This window comes from Anarrhichthys ocellatus, unplaced genomic scaffold (assembly GCF_004355925.1).
Source record: "Anarrhichthys ocellatus isolate YVR2014 unplaced genomic scaffold, GSC_Weel_1.0 scaffold80, whole genome shotgun sequence".
NCBI classification, from domain to species: Eukaryota; Metazoa; Chordata; class Actinopteri; order Perciformes; family Anarhichadidae; genus Anarrhichthys; species Anarrhichthys ocellatus.
The window spans coordinates 963949-986798 of NW_022280110.1; the positions used below are offsets into that span (position 1 = coordinate 963949).

The window sequence follows — 22850 nt, forward strand, 5'->3', positions numbered from 1 at the left end:
TGCAGGCTATACAAAAGATTGGAAAAAGATCAAAAAGCGGTGCTCTCATTGGAGTCGATCACAATTTATTTTGCAGCGATAAAGTACAGTTTGTCCATGTGTACTTGCCGTAGCATATCCAGAACACACCAGAAGTAAAAGGGGGCCAGAGTAAGAGCAGAACAAATCCTAAATATTCCATTTCAGGGCAAAGAACGGTGCGAAACTAAACAAATGACAAAACAATATAATTTCAGAAACAATATCCCAAACCCCGTGGTTCGTTTACACTTGTGGTAGGCTTAATTAGGTGTTCGGCTCGTCAGTGAGCATTTTATTTTGAAAACACGACCCGGAAGTCTTGTGTTAACTCATGTCCGGTCCATTTGACAGTCGTGCGTATCTGTTTGCAGGAGTTGTGTCATATACAGTGACCTGGTTTCTGGAAACAACGGACAATGGCATCCGGCGACGGAATTCAGATACCGAGCCGTCTCCCGCTGCTGCTGAGCCATGAAGGGGTGCTCCTCCCGGGCTCCACCGTTAGGTTCACCGTGGACTCTCCGCGGAACATGCACCTGGTCAGCCAGCGGCTGTTGAAGGGGACTTCTCTGAAAAGCACAATCATAGGAGTAATCCCCAACACCAGAGACCCAGAACACGACACCGACGACCTACCCACCTTACACAAGTAATACACATTTAGCTAAATAAGGTATTCAAATGAGTGCTGATGTTGTTTTGTAGGTGAGAAATATACCAGGTGACTGTACAGGATCTCCAACCTGGGGGTCAGGACCCCTCCACGTAGACAGACCTTATGGGACAAGAGGTAGACATATAGTTTGGCTCCCCAAAAGTATTTTATATTTTATAACCATTATGTAACAATGTGTCCCAGTTCAAACTAGGCTACATGTAGCCTAGTTTCATAAGGTTAGGTCTTTAGCTGGCCTTTCAGTGGCATGGCAGACTTTATGAAGCTTATCGGATGTTTTATTTTCCTTTTTTTATGTTTCTAAAAGTCATTTCATGTCATATTTAATCTAATAGTTATTTTTGTGTTATGCGCGGTTCATATTTTTCGACAGAAGTTGCAGTGTGTGATTTGTCCTTAAGAAAAGTCCACAGTCATTCCTCACAAATTGGATGAAGTTATGTCGTGTGGTTTGTCTCGCAAGCATTTCCAGGAAAACAATGTCCTCATTAGGCTCACTCTATTTTAGCATGGCAGCAGTCTCACAAATTGGGAAATTGAGATGTGAAATGCAACATTCATACTCTTTCCCATATAATCAATAATGAGGGTATAAACTCATGTAAACTCATGTATTAAATTGTCAGGTTTTGAGGAACCCATTATTATATTTGTATGTATTCTTATCTGTCTGTCTATCATTTTTAAAGACTGGAGGGGCAAATAATAGTCCTTTGTCGGCGAGTTTATGAATACCATAAGTGGATAAACAAAAATGTCATGTTTATATAGTTATTTTAAAATGATCCATGTCCAGTATTACATATATTTGTAGAGGCTGATGAGTTTCTGCTATACACAATCTAACCTCCAGTGTTGAAGAACTAAAATTTGATCGCAAAGAAAAAGGAAAGTTTAGCAGTGGCCCTGCAGCCAAGAGAGGTGGACTTTAACCAGATGTCTACCAGGTCAGTCTGGTTACTAAGTAACAATTGTTTGCCTCTGGATAGTTTGTCTCTCTTTCAACCGCAGCTACTGGAAAAGTGTGCTGAACTTTGGGTTTGGCACCCAATTTGGCATTTTAGCACTGCACTGTGGCCTCCCACTGCTCCTAAATGGCTTTTAATCGATTAAAGGCTCCAGGATGCAGAAGGTGGAACTTATAAACAAAAGGAACGGAGACAATCTGATGGCCCCTGTTCCTTGAGTTGTTGTGGTAAACCACAGCAATGTGGCATATATGTTAGGGGGAAAGAGGGATATAATGCTGGTAATCCAATCGTCTTTTCCCTTTTACGCTACAAACGCCTCTACTCTGTGGTGGCTGCCACTTTATGTAACATCCAGGAATTTATGTCCCAGCCACGGCAAGCCCATAATCAGAAACACTTCTTATATGTGTGTGGAAGGGGGTTGTTGAGTCAGGCACCATCGCCATAAGCTGCTGATCGGTGAATGGATGCGTAGCTAGAAGTAGCACAATGTCCTGCTGCACTGTCCTGCTGCACCGTCATGCTGCACCGTCATGCTGCACCGTCATGCTGCACCGTCATGCTGCACCGTCATGCTGCACCATCATGCTCACTCACAGTCAATGCTGAGCATTGAAGAAACTATTGGAGCTCTCACACTAATAGATTTCCCAATTTTGTGTCAGTAAATTGTGGGGATCTCACATCTCAGGCTACCACATACTACAGCACACCTGCTGATTATAATAAAGTTATTTGATCCGAAGCAGGAAGTCATCGAGAGGTCCTGACCAGATCCACAGTGTGAAGACTGAATCCGAACAAACTTGAAACAATCATGGTCGATTATTGTTTACTTTGAGTTAAAGCTCTGGACAGGCCTCCTCTAGTGAGTTGTCTGTCATCACCACCTCCTCTGTCTCACTCTCACTTTCTCTGTCTCTCTGTAGAATTGGTACAGCAGGGATAGCAGTGCAGGTGGTGGGCAGCAACTGGCCAAAGCCCCACTACACCCTCCTCATCACTGGATTGTGCCGCTTCAGCGTGTCAACTCTGCTGAAGGAGCGACCCTTTGTCCTGGCGGAGGTAAGCTTTATTCAAAATCGGACAATAGTTAATTTAATCAACAACCCCGTCATCATTCTTGTGATGTCTCACGGTAAATGATTAAAACTGCCCTGTGGGGGGTCCTTGTGCAAATGCATGAGAGAAACAAAACAGGGACCCATTCATAGAGAAGTTGGTCCATAGTGGTACTTGAGGTCTCTAACCCAACAGGGAACCTTTAATAAACTGACCAGTGCAACTTGTGTTAGCCAGTACTTAAAGGTGCCCTGTGGAGTTTTTGTGCGAGCAAAAACAAGCAAAAAAAGTTAATGTTTACATTTAGTGTTTTCTTTGGGCAGTACCGCTGCCGACCGTCCATCGGCAGAATGGTGTCAAGCCAGCAGCAGTGCGTCGTGTCACCCCCTTTCGTGCACGTGTACGCGTCTTTGTGCGATTGCATCAATTCAACCAAAGCGGGGACCCATTTTGTAAAAAACACAATACTCCACAGCAGCACCTGTGGTCAAAATGTACCATCAATCTCCTGATATTGCTATTTCCAATGAAACCGCGACAAAAGGTGCATTCCTGATTGGGGGCGTCCTTACTCGTAGCTTTATTTTTATTTTCCAGTATAGGACCAAAACACCTGTCACTCAGTATTTAACACATGCAGATAAAATGAATTGCAGGTGGAGCAGTTGGATAAACTGGAGCAGTACACGACCCCAGTAACAGAGGGTGCCACGGCCAAAGGTGGAGAGCTGGGGGAGCTGTCCCACAAGTTCTACCAGGCTGCTATACAGGTGTGTGTGTGTGTGTGTGTGTGTGTGTGTGTGTGTGTGTGTGTGTGTCTAGCTTGTGTATGTGGAAGAGAAAGAGAGGTAGTAAACAAGAGAAAAAAAAGAAGAAATCTCCAGATTACTTGATTAAGTTAAAGGATTTGGCTCAATCATGGTTGAAGGACCACAAAATGTCCCACAAACATGTCCCAATTTACTGCTTGTTGTCCTGGACTTACAAAACAATGTATTTTTTATAGTGTTATTTTTATTTACCTTATTTTTTTTGGCATACCAGAGGTAAGCAATGTGAAATAATTCAATAACATGTTCTGACAATTACATAAAAAATGAAATAAAACAGAATAAATGACAAGAAGAGAAGGAGCGTGTTGTCATTCATACACAGACAATACTTTTTCTCCAGATGAGATTCCTCAACCCAGAAATGATGGTTTCTGTTCAGATCCCATGTGGGTTTAGCAATGGTCAGATATAAAAGAACACTGGAAGGGTTGTCCTTCAGAGAACTCACAGCAGTGTGACATTTATTAAGAGAATGTGAAAGAATTCGGGTTGATTCTACATCCAGCTTCTGCGGTCGCATATGCTAGAACATGAAAAGCTTGTTTGCATGTACAGCGAATATTTCCTCTCCACTTGTATTTGAACACCCAGTGACCATAGTATTTTTTGTCATTTGTTGTCGACATTACTGAACACATAATAAAACATACATTTTGTTGTCAGCCAAGCGTTTGAGGCGTTAAGTTCAACAAGCCGTTGATATTTTGTGTCAGAGCTTGACTGATAGTGCTGCTCGTACACTTAATGGTCGTGAAGTTGTTCTTGTTCCTAACTTACATCCATGACTAATTGAGCCTCTTCCCTCCAGCATTACCACAGAAACAACTTGAAAGGATTAGTTATTATCTCCGGCAGGAAGATCATGAGATTGGTTGTGTGTGTGTGTGTGTGTGTGTGTGTGTGTGTGTGTGTGTGTGCTCGCATCCGTGTTTGTATTTGAGTGTGTGTATGTCCATGTCCGTGAGTGAGTGTGCAGGTCCACGGCTTATCTCTCATTCTGCTGCAGCAAACTGCACAATATTTTGTGTGGTAAGTTATGGCTGTGTGGTTGAAGGCCCTCTCGTGGTTACAGTGTTTCACACCTTCTTAAAACACCTTTTTATTGCCTGTTTTATTCTGCCATTGGCTGCCTGCCTACTCCTCACTAACTACTCTTAACTGGGGCCGCTAATGATAACACAGTGATTTACAACCCCAGGTATACATTACTCCACTATATCGTTACATAGCAAATAGTGGTTTGCTGCTATTATAATGTTCAGAATGTTAAATATGGCTCTTTTTTAAAGTTGTCCTGTGGAGTTTCTTAAAGAGAAAGAAAAGTTATGTTACATTCAGTGTTATTCTCCAAAACACTAAGGTCTAAATGTTTTTTAAGTGTTTTGTTGTCCAGCATTGTTTACATTTGTTCTTACTAGTGAATAGTAGTTATTCTTCTCTGCCTTTGCTGGTGCATTGCAGCATTACCTTGCAACACTGTGCACACAAATATCCCTCAGGATGAAAACAGATCTTTCTTATTTGATCTTATCTTGCTTTGGGAACACCTGCAGGTTGCTGGCGTTAAGTCGACAAGCCTATAACTCAAAGTACTTACGAGATGATTCATCATCTAATGAAAAAGCTTCATCGTAAATCTTTGCTTAATTATTTATTCCTGAGCTGTACCAGAACTCCTGGAGAACTCTGGAATGTCATTTAAAGAAGTGCAAATCAAAATCAAACAGAGGGAAAAAATAAGTAATACACTGTGATGGATAAAAAAAAAAAAAGCCTTATTGTGTCATAAATCAAATTTCAAATTGTGTGTGTGTGTGTGTGTGTGTGTGTGTGTGTGTGTGTAGTTGTTGGGTATGTTGGACATGTCAGTTCCAGTGGTGGCTAAGTTCAGGCGTCTGCTGGACAGTCTGCCCAGGGAAACTCTACCTGATGTGGTAGCCTCCATGATCCGCACCTCAAACAAGGAAAAACTACAGGTGAGATGAACTGGTGGGTCTGTGTCACCCAACTTTTAAACTAATTACTTACCATAAAAGAAGAAACAGGATGTGACATACGGTTGAAAGCCACTTATTCTAGGGCTCATAATGTGATTACAGCATCTTACTCGGATGGAATATATTTGTAACTGTTTATGTTGTACTAATCACAGGGAAAATGTGTGCAATGTGCCACTTGTAATAGAATTTACAAAGGGATTGCGCCCCGATTTCGCAGCTGCTAAACCTGCGCAAATAAGACAAAAATAAACCACATAATTCTCAAAGCACTCTCACAGGGTGGAATGCACTACTAACTGTGCTGTCAAACAAATAGCGTCTCGGTGTGCCTGTACCATTTGCATGTATTTCAATTAAGTAATATGCATACATTTGGTGCAAAATTGGCCATTTTTCTATGCAAATGAGCCTCATATCAAAAACAGTCCAATTCACAAAGATCAGCGCTAATAGCCACACTCAGTGACGGTATAATTATTGGCGTCTTCAGAAAGTTGGTGGTAACTGAAGTGCATTTATACGGGATGTCGGGCACAGACTTTCTAGTGATCACGGCAGCATTGAATGCTATTTTTTGTCTTTTTTTCCTCCTTTCCTTTCTCTTGCTTCAAATCATGCCATGTTCTTTTACAGTCTTATGTTGTAATTTGGAAAGTGCTGACAGACAGACTGGGATATCAAATCTAAAATAGGGTTTCTCTGTCAATTTAAATTCCTTGCCTGAGTCTTTGAGGAGGGCCTCTGCCCCTCGTCGGTTAGGACCTGGTTTTCTCTCTGCTGTTGTTCTGCCTGCTGTGTTCTTGATGCTCAACAGATGTTTGTAATTGTCCATGTGGCAAAGAAAAAATGTTGCAAAAACAATCAAATTGCATCAGCTGCAAAAATGTATGGGCACTGTAATATTATCAGCACAGTTCTGTTTGTGAATCGGACCTTGAGATCGTTCTCTCTGAATTGGCCCCTTGGTGTGCCTGGGTTGGATCTGTAGGGGGAGAGGAGTATTGGAATATCTGCCACAGTCTTTTTTTAGAGCTACTACCGAATGGTGCCAGTGAGAAAAAACGTCTCATACTAGATACATTAGAGTGGGCTGAATGTAAATATTTTCCCTGAGGTGAATGCATTTTGAAATGAGGTTTTTGTATCTCCATGTGTGCTGGAAAGGTCCTGGATGCGCTGACCTTGGAGGAGCGATTTAAGAAAGCTCTGCCCATGTTGACCAGACAGATAGAGGGACTAACACTGCTGCAGAAAACCAGGAAAATAAGTCCTGAAAAGGAGAAGAGGGTAACAAACGTTTGCATTTATCCTTTTCCTTTCAACCGTGTCTGTATTTATATGCCTGTTCACACCTCTCCGTGTCTCATCCATTCAGGTGTTATCAGTGCGTAAAGGTGGAGCGCTCCGGGGCCGGCAGTTCAACCTGGAAGAGGAAGCTGAAGATGAGGATGGCGATGACACTGCAGTCTTGGAAAAGAAGGTCCACGCGGCCAAGATGCCTGAAGCCGCTCTCAGAGTTTGCCTCAAAGAGCTCAAGAGGTGACCTCGCCCGGATAAACCCTGTCATATGTGTTCTCTCTGTCCTAATCATCTGTAATCATCTGTGAAATGTAATTATTTAACATCTGCAGTTTAAAATATTCCTTTATTAGCAGTGGCTGCTTTCTTGGGCAAACTTTACCTTTGATTGCACTGTTTAAAAAAAGCTAATATTTTTGGTAAAAGTAATGGCACATGTTGATGGTGAATCAAGATCATGTACCACTAATTAGATTTCAAAAGAATAAAGCTGAATTATTTTGTTTTACTAAGAGTCCAACATTTTAAGGGGAGATGCTACAGGTGATTAGTCCAAAACATTATGTTTAAATAGGCAAATGAGGCATTATCTTGCTATCTATCTATGCTAACTTTTATTGAATTTAGGAGAAATCTTCAGACGCAAATAGATAAACACCTACATGTCTTTTTTTGTTTTTTTTTATTCTTTCCATTTGCCTGAGAGAAAACATGTTTTGGAAGCAAAATAGTCCAAAATCTCATTAATCTCATTCATCTGTTTTCAGATTGAAGAAGATGCCTCAATCCATGCCTGAATTCTCTCTGACCAGAAACTACTTGGATTTGATGGTAGAGTTGCCATGGAGCAAAAGCACCAAAGGTAAACAAAGCTGAAGGCGACCCTAAGCGGAGTCCAGGTCCAGAAGCCACATATGTCACATACCTCAGATTAATACTATACTAAAGCCAGCCTCATGTCTTATGCACTCAGTCTTGCATTTTCCTGGTTCGCTGCTTTTGCTTTGAAGCATGTCTGTTGTCTTTGGACTGACCAAATTACGGTATTCGATTTTTACAGATTTAAATATTAAACGCCAATTAATATGATCAAATAATTTAATTTCACGGCCAGTCAGCTGAAAGAAAGGATGAAACCGTTTTGACACATTCGTTACTGAGGTTGCCTCTCATATTCATTCATACCCTTAACTCGGATTACTGATATATATCCACAGTGTAGTCACCTATACTGAAACTCATCAATATTTGTATTATGACGAGGTGTAATGTGAAAGATGTCTCTTCCCACAGGAAGTTGTCACTAGCCTCTGTAGTTCAGCTCAGCTCGTCTTCTGGCTTAATGGCCGGTTACGGGATTGGCCACTGCAGCGTGACATCACTTTATGTTTCTCCAAAGGTTGATTCTGTTTCAGCTTTTCAGTTTATTTTGTTTTTTTTGCCATCCCCTGCTGTCCCCACCGCCGCAGCCTAAACTCACTAGCCACATTCAAATGAATGGGAGGACTGGCTGACACTGCAAACCCTGATTTAGTGTGAATGTGAAAGGAGTGTTGTAGCTCATTTGTTTAGGTTTACCGGCTCATGACTTTTACTGTCTTGGCTCAGTTTCACCACTCTCATCCAATCTCAGTTTCCATCCACAGCTGTTTTCAGTCAAAAATACTGTGATTAACTCACTGCACGTCGCCTGCTTAGCACCAAACAGCAGAGAGAGAGAAAGTCAAAGACAACTCACTGGTGAACACAGTGTGGCATTTATAAAGTAAAGAGTCAGCTATTTCCAACAACAGCTGGTGGAGAGCAAACCAGAACTGAAAGGAGAGGGAATATTAAACTTATATTGTTGTCAAAAACACAAATCCAACTGAAGCTAATTTTGATGGGTGTTTAACTGTTTGCTGACATATGAGCCATACGAACTTAAAAAAGTTGATAAAATGTCAGTGTTGCCTTTACAGCGTGTTCTGCTGCCCCTTCCTTGTCAAATCATTCCTTAATGCAGCTTTAGATGACGTACTTTACGCCTCTTAGAATACGCCTCTTAGAATACGCCTCTTAGAATACACATCCTGTATCACTCGTGTCCACAAGTTGTTTCCATCAAAAGTCCAAGGCAATAATATTTCCCCAACAGAAGCCACACAAAGATATAATGTGGATATCTGTGGTGGCCGACCACAATATCAGAATATCAGCACCCCTGCAAATGGATTTCACAAACTGACAAAACAGCACACGTGTGAGACACAGTCTTTGCAGACTGCCTTGATTACAGATAACCTCAGATGAGTAGAGACTTGAGGGTTCATGTGTTTGCAGGTTCAGGAGTCAAAACCTAAAGTATGTCCTGCAAGTGTTTTCATCTAACAATTTTGGAGGATTGTGTGTCCTTTTTAAAAAAAAAAAAAAAAAAAAAAAAAAAAAAAAAAAAAAGCTTGTTTCTACTCTCCTCTTCTTCCTCAAATTACACTCATCCCTCTTTCTCTACTCCCACCTCACTGTCTTTGTCACTGTCTTTACTAATGCAACTGTTTTCTCCCTCCCTCTGGGATCCATCCATCTCATCCATCCCACCCAACACACACACACACACACTCCTCAGACTGCCTGGATATCCAAGCTGCTCGCACTCTATTGGACAACGATCACTATGCCATGGACAAGCTGAAGAGACGCGTGCTGGAGTACCTGGCTGTTAGACAGCTGAAGGCTTCTTTGAAGGTGTGTCTTAGAAAGACAAAAAGTCAGGGATTTCTTTAATGTACCTCCATATTTATCTGTGAATTTCATGCCGGTGCTTTTGTCTTCAGGGACCCATCCTTTGCTTTGTGGGGCCCCCGGGAGTTGGGAAGACCAGTGTAGGACGCTCCATAGCCAGGACCCTGGGCAGAGAGTTCCACCGCATCGCTTTGGGAGGCGTCTGTGACCAGTCTGACATCCGTGGACACAGGTATCATAATATATCATCTCTACTGGAGAGTCTATAGCAGCAGTAGTAGTGGACAACACAAGTGTGGGTGAGGCCGGCATGATTCATATGAACATGTAAATTAAATAGACATTAAGTCCTGAGTTGTCTCAAAACCAGGGATTTATTGTCTGAAATTAGAGGAGATTCATGTTCTGAAAGCTGAATTTACTGTAGGTGGGTGTTTGTTCTTGAGCAGCATGTAATTCTGTAATCTAGTGTCAGCAGACGGTCAGTGAAACGTTGGCTACAGCAGCTTGCCGCTGCAGTATGAGTCTGTTGGCTCTGTGGATGTGTATTGGAGCACAGCGCTGTCTGCTGCTGAGTGGAACATGAGCTCTCATGATTAAAGTTTATTGATTACATTTGAAATATACAGTTGTGTGAAAAAGTGGTTTGCCCCCTTCCTGATTTCTTATTTTTTTGCATGTTTGTCACACTTAAATGTTTCAGATCATCAAACAAAGTTAAATTTTGGTCGGCCGGCCACTCCTGGGAAGGTTCACCACTGTTCCATGTTTTCGCCATTTGTGGATAATGGCTCTCACTGTGGTTCGCTGGAGTCCCAAAGCTTTAGAAATGGCTTTGTAACCTTTTCCAGACTGATAGATCTCAATTACTTTGTTTCTCATTTGTTCCTAAATTTCTTTGGATCGCAGCATGATGTCTAGCTTTTGAGGATCTTTTGGTCTACCCCACTTTGTCAGGCAGGTCCTATTTAAGTGATTTCTTGATTGAGAACAGGTGTGGCAGTAATCAGGCCTGGGTGTGGCTAGAGAAATTGAACTCAGCTTTCCAAAGATGTGATAAACCACAGTTAATTTATGTTTTAACAGGGGGGGGCAATCTCTTTTTCACACAGGGCCATGTAGGTTTGGATTTTTTTCCCCTTAATAATAAAAACCTTCATTTAAAAACTGCATTTTGTGTTTACTTGTGTTATCTTTGTCTACTATTTAAATTTGTTTGATGATCTGAAACATTTAAGTGTGACAAACATGAAAAAAAAAAAAGAAATCAGGAAAGGGGCAAACACTTTTTCACACAACTGTATATATTTTTCTTAAAAGACTCCTATAGAGTGGTGCAGGAATGAGTCCTAACATCCGGGAATGAGTCGGCATTTCTGCACATCTGGGTCCCTCGTCTGGACGGCAATAGGTTTTTTAGATGCCTGAAAAGTGGTCTGTGGTTAACACAAGCTTTAGAGATTTGAATGTTTCGCTCTACAATATAAAATCCATCAATAGATACCCCTAAAATATGTCATCCCTGCACCACGCTATTGGAGAGGAGTAATGAAATATTTTATGGTGGAATTGCTAACAAGCTTACTTTTTCTAGACTCGTAACACAGCAACACACCTACATCAAACAATTAGCAACATAGTTAGTTATACCACATAAATACCAACACTACAATTATTCAAAATACAAAAAACGCTTTCTCTATCAGTAACTCTATCGAAACGTGGCCGACCTGACTCAATATAAAATCCTTCTTTCAAAACAAAAGCACGTGTTTTCAAACCGAGAGGTATAATAGTCAATCACAACGCATACTAACAGTAGACGGCCTCATACAATAGACAATATGAAAATCATTGGTTTTTTTTTAAGTTCTGTTTCCTTTTACTGTAAAGCACTCAAATGTGTGCATATCTGGCAACATACTGTCTAAAAGTAAGTGAGTCATTTTTACGTTATAGAATGTAAATAATCATAAACAGAAATGCTGCAGTAAAAGCTGCATCAGCAACATGAAATTGCTGCCAGTGATGAACAAAAGGTTCTAAATGTGGAACAAATGAAATACTCAAATTAAGGAAAAAACCCGACGATCCACAGTCATGTTATCACCACGTCACATCTCATGCCCTCCCTTCTCTTACTGCCCACCCCTGGTGTTCTCTGTTACACAATCAATTATCAATGATGCCGTAACCTCAGATGGGGGTCGTCTGTTTCGGTGAAACAGTCTTAATCTTTGTGGAATTGAATGAATTTTAATTCGACAACTGTAAATTTACGCTTTAGAATATATACTGTACATTGATGGTGGAAATAAACGATTACTGTGTTTGTTTTTTCTCACATCATACATTAAGTCAAGTTTATTGCAACACAAACAACAAAATCATGATTGACTGGAGTTTATTGATTGACTCACACTTGCACGGTATCCTATGTAACACGAGTCAGTCAACAAGTCAGATCACGCAGCTCGTCTTTGATCCGCCTGTTTACAGACTTAGTCCCGAATGAGTGTTATCTCTATCAAAACACACTCACACACACACACATTCATCTCGGGTTGGAGAGCTGATCCTGGTGTTTTAAAAGCGAACAGGACAGAGTTGAGAAACCGGATGAGAAACATGTGTCTTGCTAACCAACAGCAGCAGAGTAAGGGATGAATGTTTTATTTGAGGTAGACCGCTCCACTTGTTTGGTTCATACCCTTTATTTGAACCCGAGAAATTGCACATTTCACGCTTTCAGCTTGCAGGTTCCCGACACGTGCTCGCTTTTGAACTTTGTGAGAGCTCTGTGTCTGCGCTCTATTATTACGACAGTAATAATAGAGCTGATCTGCTGATCTGCTTATTGCATTACGTGGTAATGCAATAAGTTGACAAGAGCGGGACCAGCATGTCAACGTGGCATGATCAAATATGAATGTCAAGGTTCTCTGTTTTCACTATTTACACAGCAGATCAGTTTCAAATCATTCTTATTTTCTCCAGACGCACATATGTAGGGAGCATGCCCGGCCGCATTATCAACGGTTTGAAGACGGTTGACGTAAATAATCCTGTGATCCTGCTGGATGAGGTTGACAAGCTGGGGAAGAGCCTGCAAGGAGACCCGGCGGCTGCACTGCTGGAGGTCAGCTCTGTTTTACAGGATGCCTTGTAGTTGTATCTAGGGGATAGGATTAGGGCCACATGTGAAGAGTGGATTTGAGTCCCGATCCTCTTCCATTAGTATCAGATGCCTTCTCTGTTTTTGGACTTCCTGCCTTAATATTTACATGCTTTCAACTTAATCTGCCGGTAGACCTTAGCCTTTGCTAAAATTGCTTCTTCACCAAGTTTTAAACTGTTTTTTTTTTTTTTTTTAAAGTTTGTGTTCCTCCGTTTGTTCTGTGAACCAACCAGCTAATTGGCTAATTGAGATGAACTAAATGAAGTTTGACGAATCACTAAAAACACGCACAATGAAACAGTCTCTCTATATTCCCTTAGGTCCTGGACCCAGAGCAGAACCACAGCTTCACAGACCATTACCTCAATGTGGCCTTTGACCTCTCCCAAGTGCTCTTCATTGCCACTGCAAACACCACGGCGACCATTCCTCATGCCCTGCTGGACAGGATGGAGGTGCTGCAGGTACCAGGTGAGTTTAGGTACAAAGAGTCACTCTCAGGAGTCATCTCTGCAGTCTCAATTTCATCTCGAAGCCAAACTCTTGTTCTGGTGACAAAGCAATTCCCAAACTGAGTGCATCTTATTATTGAGGTTTGTGTAGTCAGGGAGGAGACAAACGAACTGTAGATGATGACTCTCATTACAACCTATAGTCAGGTACAGATGCTTCCTTTGAAATGCATGCTGCTTTGTTTTTGTTACTCTGTATTACACACCGTCACACACAGTATCTGTTGGCTGATAAACGTGCACCTCCCAAGCTTGACCGTACACAGCTACGGTGTCCTGCAACTGCTACGTTGTTTTATTTTATTTGAGTTCATTTTTCATGCATACACAGTGTAAAGACAGGGATGACACAGAAATAAGGAATGTAGAGAAAAACTAAATAGACAAAACGGAACAAGCAAACGACAACAAAACCTCAAAACCTCAAAAAACAGCAGGAGCAGTTTGCTGGTAGAAAGCCAAATCAATCTGATAAAATCTTCGGGCACAAGTTTGTAGTTCGAGGGAAAACAGTATTAATTTAAAAGGTAATTTGAGCACATTAAATATTCAGCAAATGAAGTATCATAGTAGTACTGCGTATGGGTTCAAAATGAGTATAAACCCTTTTGTGGCTCCAAGCTGTCTGAAGCCTGCTCCTCATCTCCGCTTGAGGCTGTGAAAATTCCGAATCCCGCTGTGGCATAAGTTCTCTTTTATTGTGATTAGATAGTATGAGTTACTGCTTTGAGGGAAGGCTTTATCGATGTGTGCGCTCACGTGTTTCAGGCTACACTCAGGAGGAGAAGGTGGAGATAGCTCACCGTCATCTGATCCCAAACCAGCTGGAGCAGCACGGATTAACACCTCAACAGCTGCATATACCACAGGACAGCACACAGGATATAATCAGCAGGTACACACAAATATTCGTAAAAAAACATGAAACTAGCTTAATTTAAAGTAACTTTCACTTTATATTGATTTTGCCGGCCCCTGTGGATGAGAGCGGCAGTGTTTCTGAGCACCAGATTCCCTTAATACCTCTCGTTTTATTGCAGCAGTCTGCTCCATGACGGATGCAGTGTGTAATGAGTGGTCATCAGAAGATGTCGAGTGGTTTCACGGCTATTTGTTTGGAATGATGAGCAGTGATCGGACCTTTTGATCAGATGGAATATCTCTCAACCACATAGTAACCTTTAACAGTAATATTTGTCATTACAACCTACCTACACACCAGCCTGATCAAACTGTCTGGCATGTTTCAAAAATATATCGGCAAACATGGAGCTGCTGATACACGGGCTCTCAGTGGTTTCAGATGGCCGGCAGTGTGCTGCCTCTGAACAACACCTACCTCACTCCAGGCTGGTAACTATAGAAACGGCCAACAGCATGCAGCTGTGGTGCTCATCCTTAGAGGCATACTCCTGATTTTACCGGCTTTATCTCTTTAGAAACCACAAGAAACTGATGAGTTCCATGTGATTTGGGGTTAAGTCAAAGTGAACAAAAGCGTCCTCACATATAGTGTGAGATGGTATTTTTTGTCAAGTCTCCAGGCATTTAAGAATATAAATTTAGTATATTTGGAATGGGTTAAGATTTTGATGATTTGTTCTTTCATAATGCAGGACGAATACAAACCTTCAGGATTTTAAGGCCCTGGAGGGGGCACCACATTTGCAGGTCAGACCAAAAGGACAGCTCGTTTAAAATCAACTGGTTTTCCTCCGTTTTGTGTTCCTGAGCACAAACCTGACGCACAAACCCAGCAACCCAAGCTACCGCACCAGTGAAACCTCATCCCCCAGATAATTGTATTAATCTGTTTGTGTGTGTGTGTGTGTGTGTGCGCTTGTTATTTTAGTTACACCCGTGAGGCGGGTGTGCGCTCCCTGGAGAGGAAGTTTGGGGCGATCTGCCGAGCGGTGGCTGTGAAAGTTGCCGAAGGTCACAGAGTCACCGTGACGGATGCTTCGACCTCCAAGCGTCCGGCGCTGCAGGGGGGTAAGAACCTGGGCTCTCTTTTCTGTCTGCATCTCAACGGGACGTTTTGGATCGGTGGGAGGCACAGGGTCAAATCCTTTAGTCGCAATAATATACACTAATCTGCTAACGTGTACATACTTCCAAAAAATACAGTTTATTAACTTTTGTAAGTACTTTGAAATGTCAGCTTTTATTGGATCATTTTCGGAAACAAAAAATGCTGCCTCACCCAACTGGTAGTGTTCACTGGTGTGAAGATGTTCAAACTGGTTTGATATAAAACCAAACACCGGAGCAGTGAAAACATGAACATCCTTTTTAGTGAAAAACAATGTTAGATAAGGTAATCAGAAATCTTACGCTTCATTAGTAAAGGACAGATAGATAAAGAAAAAAGCAGTCTGTACTCTCAGTGATGAGGAGAGCTCTAGTTCGGTACCTCGGCTGTCGGGGCAACGGAGTAACAGCTTCGGCAAGTCGTTTTGTACTGCTTTGTAGAAAGCCCTCGGTGTTGCCAGGTAACTGATGTCAGGGACATGCAGTACAAACATTGGTGTGCGTGTGTGTGTGTGTTTGATGTCTCTGTTCACTGTTTGCAGTTTGATATATCTATATTTGGTTTTCTGTGCATCTTTGCATAATGTCTGTGTGTCTGTGCGCGCGTGTGTGTGTGTGTGTAACACGGTTGCAGCTTTTGTCTCTCTCTCTCTCTCTCTGAGGCCTCACCCCATAGTTCTGTTTCTCTATACAATATGTCAGATGTGTGGACAGGTCCAGCATGCAGTGTGTTTATATGCATTTTAGTTATGGGATTATTCCTCACACTCTGCAGCCACTTGATTTCCACAAACATAGATTGTTTTTTTTCCTTCTCATCTGGTGTTTGGCCCTCCAAAATGTGATGGAAATTTGTATTCAGCAGATTTAGTTCTGCTGCATCATGAATTGGTTGTATGACATAACATCAGTTCTTCTCAAAAGGATTCAATTCATTTCATGTGTGCTCAGACAAGGCCGCCGTCCCAGAGATGCCCATAGTGATCGACCACGTGGCCCTAAAGGACATCCTGGGTCCTCCCCTGTTTGAAATGGAGGTAAGCAACACACCGACAGGGGTCCGCAATTACAGAGAGCTGTGCAGAATTGACTTTGTCTTTCTTCACTGGCTGTCTGAACTCATTCATGTGAAGGCAACCTGTGAAGATGTCTCAGAGCTCCACAACAGCTGCCGTACATAAAGTCAGAATAATGCAGCAGGTACTTGAGATGTCCTCGTACAGTATCATGTGAAACACGACGCAGATTGTCGGGTGTTTTTGTTCTGTTTCTCCCCTTAGTTGTCTTTCATCTCACTTGTCTTTGTTCTCCTCCCTCTACACTCCTTCACACCTTTTCATCTCACCCGCCCTCTCCCGTCTTCGCTATTACATCATGTTGGCCTTTTGTTTCACATTTATTCCCGAATGTTTGAAGATTACAAGCCCTCCTTGAATTCTTTGTTTTTTTCTTCTGATTATTCCACCAACTACAGCTTCACAGATGCTTTGTGTGTGCGTGTTTGTGTGTGTGTGTGTGTTTGTGTGTTGGAAGGTGTCTGAGAGGCTCACCCTGCCAGGTGTGGCTGTGGGTCTGGCCTGGACCCCCCTCGGTGGGGAGATTCTGTTTGTGGAGGCCAGTCGGATGGAGGGAGAAGGTCAGCTCACTCTGACCGGACAGCTTGGAGACGTTATGAAAGAATCTGCCCATCTGGCTATCAGCTGGCTCAGAGCGAACGCTAAAACCTACCAGCTCACCAACAGTGAGTTCACACAGATATATAAACTGTACATGCAGGCAGGTAAACAGTGAAATAGGCTCGTTGACATGCATTTGAACCCGACATTTGTGTGGGTTTGAACAGTGGGGGGCGGTCCAGACCCGCTAGAAGGGACAGACATCCACCTCCACTTCCCAGCTGGAGCCGTCACCAAGGACGGCCCCTCTGCAGGTGTTACCATAGTAACCTGTCTAGCCTCACTCTTTAGCGGCCGATTGGTCAGATCAGACGTTGCCATGACAGGAGAGATCACGCTGAGAGGGCTGGTGCTGCCGGTGAGTGACACATATTGATAACAATAAAACATGTTTCATTCAGTTTTAACAGACTGGATTGGTCTGTTTTCCTCAGGTGGGCGGTATCAAGGACAAGGTCCTGGCGGCCCACAGGGCCGGAGTGAAGCGCGTCATCCTCCCGAAACGCAACCAGAAGGACCTGGAGGAGCTTCCAGCCAATGTCACAGCCGACCTCGACTTTGTCACAGCCGCAAACCTGGACGAGGTGCTGAACGCCGCCTTTGATGGAGGGTTTCCAGGGATAGCCAGCAGCCACACCCAGCCTCAACTGACCAGCAAACTGTAGCCCACCGATGAAAACACACACACAGTAACAATGTAAAGTGAAGGATGTGTTGCTCAATAGACCTAACAGAGGAGAATGGGTCATCAGCTTGGACATCTTAGGGTCTAATGTCTTTTGAAATTGAAAAGATAATTTGAGATAAATGAAGCTACAATCTCTCTGTTGAGAGCTGATAATGGTATGGCCTCTTTGTTAATCACATATTGGCAGTAAAGCCATTCAGAGTGTTGTCATGTTGGTGCCTCTTGGGGTTCAGCCTTTGGTTTTCTAGACTTTGTGAATGCGATGGTGGAAAATGATGGAATGTGTTCAGGCGACAAATTTCCCTGACGTTGATACGGAAGTTTAAACTTAGACTAGTCGACTAGTCGAAATAGAAAATGGTATATATGTGTATAAGAGCCATTTGAAATTGTTAATCACATTTTTCAATAAACAAAACAGATTTTAAATGTCCCCGCTTTTCACCTTAGAGAACAAGGCAGAACAAGGCAGGGTGGACGTGAGTCAGGAGCGGCTGATGATTCAGATCGGAGCGGCGGGCCTGTTGGGTGGGTGTTTACCTTGAAAATGCAGATTTTTAAAAATGTTAGCTGTGGAAATCTTACAACAAATAGCAACTAAAGACTAGTTTGATCAATACAGAATGTATCAGATACCAGACTGAGACCCTGCCTGCCTGAGGAAACAATTTCTCTGGACAAATATTTTTACTACGACAGAATCTTAATCCAAAATGAATTTTTTTTTCTGGCTGAATTAATCAGACCCATTTAATGTCTGGAGTCCTGTGCATCATGTGTGTCGAGGGTTAAAATTAAAACAAAAAAAGGTCAGACTAATTGTAACTGTATACATCAATAATATACATTGCTAGTTAAAAATGACTTGTAAAAACTGCTTTATATTTTGTCTTTAACCTTGATGACGACGACGATAAGTTCATTTTATTTTTCAACTCCTTTTTCACAGCGGCCATATCATGAAGGAAGTACCTTTTCGGTGCTTGGGCACTTATATATTTATGTATCTGGATTGCCTTTCAACCTACAAACTGTGAAATAAAGCAAGTCAGTTTTTTGTGGGCTGCTTGGATCAGAATGTGATTCAACAAGCCATTCAGATTTGTATATATTTATATACAGTGGGTACGGAAAGTATTCAGACCCCTTTAAATGTTTCACTCTGTTTCATTGCAGCCATTTGCTAAAATCAAAAAAGTTCATTTTATTTCTCATTAATGTACACTCAGCACCCCATCGTGACAGAAAAAACAAACGTAGAAATTTTTGCAAATTTATTAAAAAAGAAAAACTGAAATATCACATGGTCATAAGTATTCAGACCCTTTGCTCAGTATTGAGTAGAAGCACCCTTTTGAGCTAGTACAGCCATGAGTCTTCTTGGGAATGATGCAACAAGTTTTTCACACCTGGATTTGGGGATCCTCTGCCATTCTTCCTTGCAGATCCTCTCCAGTTCCGTCAGATTGGATGGTGAACGTTGGTGGACAGCCATTTTCAGGTCTCTGCAGAGATGCTCAATTGGGTTTAGGTCAGGGCTCTGGCTGGGCCAGTCAAGAATGGTCACAGAGTTGTTCCGAAGCCACTCCTTTGTTATTTTAGCTGTGTGCTTAGGGTCATTGTCTTGTTGGAAGGTGAACCTTCGGCCCAGTCTGAGGTCCAGAGCACTTTGGAAGAGGTTTTCTTCCAGGATATCTCTGTACTTGGCCGCATTCATCTTTCCTTCAATTGCAACCAGTCGTCCTGTCCCTGCAGCTGAAAAACACCCCCATAGCATGATGCTGTCACCACCATGTTTCACTGCTGGGATTGTATTGGGCAGGTGATGAGCAGTGCCTGGTTTTCTCCACACATACCGCTTAGAATTAACGCCAAAAAATTCAATCGTGGTCTCATCAGACCAGAGAATCTTATTTCTCATAGTCTGGGAGTCCTTCATGTGTTTTTTGGCAAACTCTATGCGGGCTTTCATATGTCTTGCACTGAGGAGAGGCTTCCGTCGGGCCACTCTGCCATAAAGCCCCGACTGGTGGAGGGCTGCAGTGATAGTTGACTTTGTGGAACTTTCTCCCATCTCCCTACTGCATCTCTGGAGCTCAGCCACAGTGATCTTTGGGTTCTTCTTTACCTCTCTCACCAAGGCTCTTCTTCCACGATTGCTCAGTTTGGCTGGACGGCCAGGTCTAGGAAGAGTTCTGGTCGTCCCAAACTTCTTCCATTTAAGGATTATGGAGGCCACTGTGCTCTTAGGAACCTTGAGTGCTGCAGAAATTATTTTGTAACCTTGGCCAGATCTGTGCCTTGCCACAATTCTGTCTCTGAGCTCCTTGGGAAGTTCCTTCGACCTCATGATTCTCATTTGCTCTGACGTGCACTGTGAGCTGTAAGGTCTTATATAGACAGGTGTGTGCCTTTCCTAATCAAGTCCAATCAGTTTAATTAAACACAGCTGGACTCCAATGAAGGAGTAGAACCATCTCAAGGAGGATCAGAAGAAATGGACAGCATGTGAGTTAAATATGAGTGTCACAGCAAAGGGTCTGAATACTTATGACCATGTGATATTTCAGTTTTTCTTTTTTAATAAATTTGCAAAAATTTCTACATTTCTGTTTTTTTCTCAAGATGGGGTGCTGAGTGTACATTAATGAGAAATAAAATTAACTTTATTGATTTTAGCAAATGGCTGCAATGAAACAAAGAGTGAAAAATGTAAAGGGGTCTGAATACTTTCCGTACCCACTGTAAATATGTATGTGAAATGTATTTTTTCAGTCAACTGAATGGAGGTGAAGGATAAAGCTTTTAACTATAAATGTATTGATGTATTTAGTTATTGTTTTGACTGATTTTAGGGCTGAATAACATTGAGTTGCCTCAATATTTTAAACAAAGATTGTTGACTTTATCTTACATCATCTATCTATCTCCTAGTACTGTGTGCAGACTGTATACCCTGCAGACAAGAACACAGCACAGAGGTCAGTGTCAGGCTGAAGTCTGTCATCACAATTGTGTTTCCTATGTGCTGACTAAAGAATGGGTTAAAAAACCTATTGTCAATAATTTGTCAAATGATAAAACAAATAAAGAAAATGTATAGCATGCAGCTCCTTATGTGTATTTGTCTCATTGTTACGTTGATGAGTAGCAAAACATATACATCCAACTTGCAATAACTGATTTTGGCCACTTGGGGGCAGCAGTAAGAAGCTGTCAACACAACACTGACATGCACTTGAAGTTTGCACACAGAGCTTTTTATTTGCCTGAAATCTTTAGTCAACAGACCTAATTAGTTAGGTTATGTGGTTTGGGTTAAATTAACCCTTTCTGGCAGAAAATCCTGAAGGCAAACTTCTTCCATGTGCCGTTGGCATCAACTTTCAAGTTGTTATGGCAAACTTGTCAGCAAACAGTTGCTTGTTTACATATCCAGCAGATAAGGAGACACAGTTGCATTTATCTGGAGTATGATGAATGTCCAATATTTGAGCCTTTGTTTCTCCCCAACAATGGTAAAAAATAAATATCTGTCTTTTGAGCTTCTACTATGTTTACCAGCTAGATGCTAACTTTGTCTGTTATTTGGTGCTGGGCAGCTAGCATACAAGCTCGTTCTGCTAAAAACAGCTTCCTGTTGCTGCTGGAAATGATGCTGTGAAAGTGAACGCTATGAGACACTTCTTTCATATTACATGCCATCATTTGATTAATTGTTATCATAAAATATTGATCAAAACACGACCATGTTATCATAATTTTGAGGATAACAAAATATTGTACACAGCAATTAACTGTTAATATACATCTACTTGATCTTATGTAATTCTTCATCTTTTTCTTGTATTCAGTTCATATTTGCACTAATAGCGCCCTGATGTCTGCCTTACACCGCAAAGCAATATGAATTTACAAATATGTATCTATTACAAAACTACAGCCTAGAAGTTTGTATAGGTACTGTTCCAATTCAAAAGTCTGCGGGCCTTTCTCAATACCAAGTACGCCAAGTATGGACTTGTGTACTTTGGAGTACGGACTTGTGGACTTGGGAGTCGATGCAAACCGCCGAACCAATTCCTGCCGCTCTTTTGCCTATATATGTACACTGCATGTGTGTCACAGTAAGTTCACTGCAGACACACCCAGTCTCAGTTAAATCGGAGTATTAGGACTACCTTTCTAAGCCCTCTTGATTCAACATCCCCCCTCACCGCAAGCACACGTTTCCTCTCTGAGTTGAGGCCCTTAATGTATAACCCAGAGGCCCTTGAGGTGGGCTTAGAATACTGCAGCATACCCACTTCACATGGCAGAGCATCCCCGCACGCACAGTTTATACCGTGTGATCTTGCATCAGCTGATTACAGGTGTGGTCCCCACAGACAAGCTGAACCCGTGACCACATGATGTACGGAAAGGTTTGAACAAACAGAATCAGGATTTGTATTACACACCAATTCATTTTGAAGATGATACTGTCCAGTTCTTGATATTCAGATATTTATATATTTTATAACATTTTTTGAAAAACATAAACTTATATCTGTTACTGTTGGATAAAATGTGCTCATATGAAGGATAAGGATCAGTAGGTGACTGAAGGGAAGTTATTTGTGTGGGGAAGGGGGCTGAGAAATCTTCACTTACTGATCCATCCTTGAGGGAAGAAAAATGCACAGACTCCCCCTATAACATGCCAAAATAAAGAATATTAAAGTGGTGCAACTCCTTAAACCATTAATAATTAAGAATTTAATATCAGGTTACCCCAAATGCACATTTCGTTTTTTTAACAGAACATAAATGTTCATATCAAATCAGCAATTATCAAATTTATAGAATATATATTATAGAAAGGGGCGCTCAAAGACGTCTGCAATGACCTCGGCTGTGTTGTCTGATTGAATCGATACAATCCAGAATTGGCTAACTACCCATCCAGACACCGATGGGCTGCAAAGCGTTGTAAAACACACTTCATTCCAACTCAAAAACAAGAGGCGATGCATGCAAGCAATTGGCTCGAAGTCGTTGTACAATCCACTTCATGAAATCCTGCCAAAAACTAAAAGAAACTCACCAAGCTGTCTGCCAGCTCAGCAGCGGCTGAGTTGCAGCGAGGGTAGAACAGTGTGTGTACTGATAGCTCCGTTAGCTGTTATATAGGTTAGCCAAA

General features: G+C 41.9%; 1 protein-coding gene across 2 annotated transcripts; it reads left to right on the forward strand.

The window, feature by feature from the left end:
* Positions 1 to 360: 360 nt before the first annotated feature.
* lonp2 (lon peptidase 2, peroxisomal) lies at positions 361 to 18814 on the forward strand. Of its 2 annotated transcripts, none has more exons than XM_031874384.1 (17): positions 361 to 670; positions 2598 to 2733; positions 3387 to 3500; positions 5408 to 5539; positions 6728 to 6850; positions 6939 to 7102; positions 7630 to 7724; positions 9468 to 9586; positions 9676 to 9815; positions 12581 to 12722; positions 13082 to 13232; positions 14042 to 14168; positions 15126 to 15265; positions 16229 to 16341; positions 16838 to 17045; positions 17148 to 17338; positions 17415 to 18814. In XM_031874384.1, exons 1-17 carry the CDS (start codon positions 438 to 440, stop codon positions 17643 to 17645), a joined length of 2559 nt encoding a protein of 852 aa, XP_031730244.1. In that variant the 5' UTR covers positions 361 to 437; the 3' UTR covers positions 17646 to 18814. The 2 variants fall into 2 exon arrangements, with proteins under 2 accessions (XP_031730244.1, XP_031730243.1); XM_031874383.1 differs by having other exon boundaries at positions 16256 to 16341.
* Positions 18815 to 22850: the final 4036 nt, after the last annotated feature.

Bases quoted from the DNA above. Each gene is read 5' to 3' on its own strand.
- lonp2 (XM_031874384.1), top strand. From the start codon at position 438: ATGGCATCCGGCGACGGAATTCAGATACCGAGCCGTCTCCCGCTGCTG. The intron at 13,233-14,041 runs GTGAGTTTAGGT...CACGTGTTTCAG, and splicing joins GGAGGTGCTGCAGGTACCAG to GCTACACTCAGGAGGAGAAG. The intron at 17,339-17,414 runs GTGAGTGACACA...TGTTTTCCTCAG, and splicing joins TGAGAGGGCTGGTGCTGCCG to GTGGGCGGTATCAAGGACAA.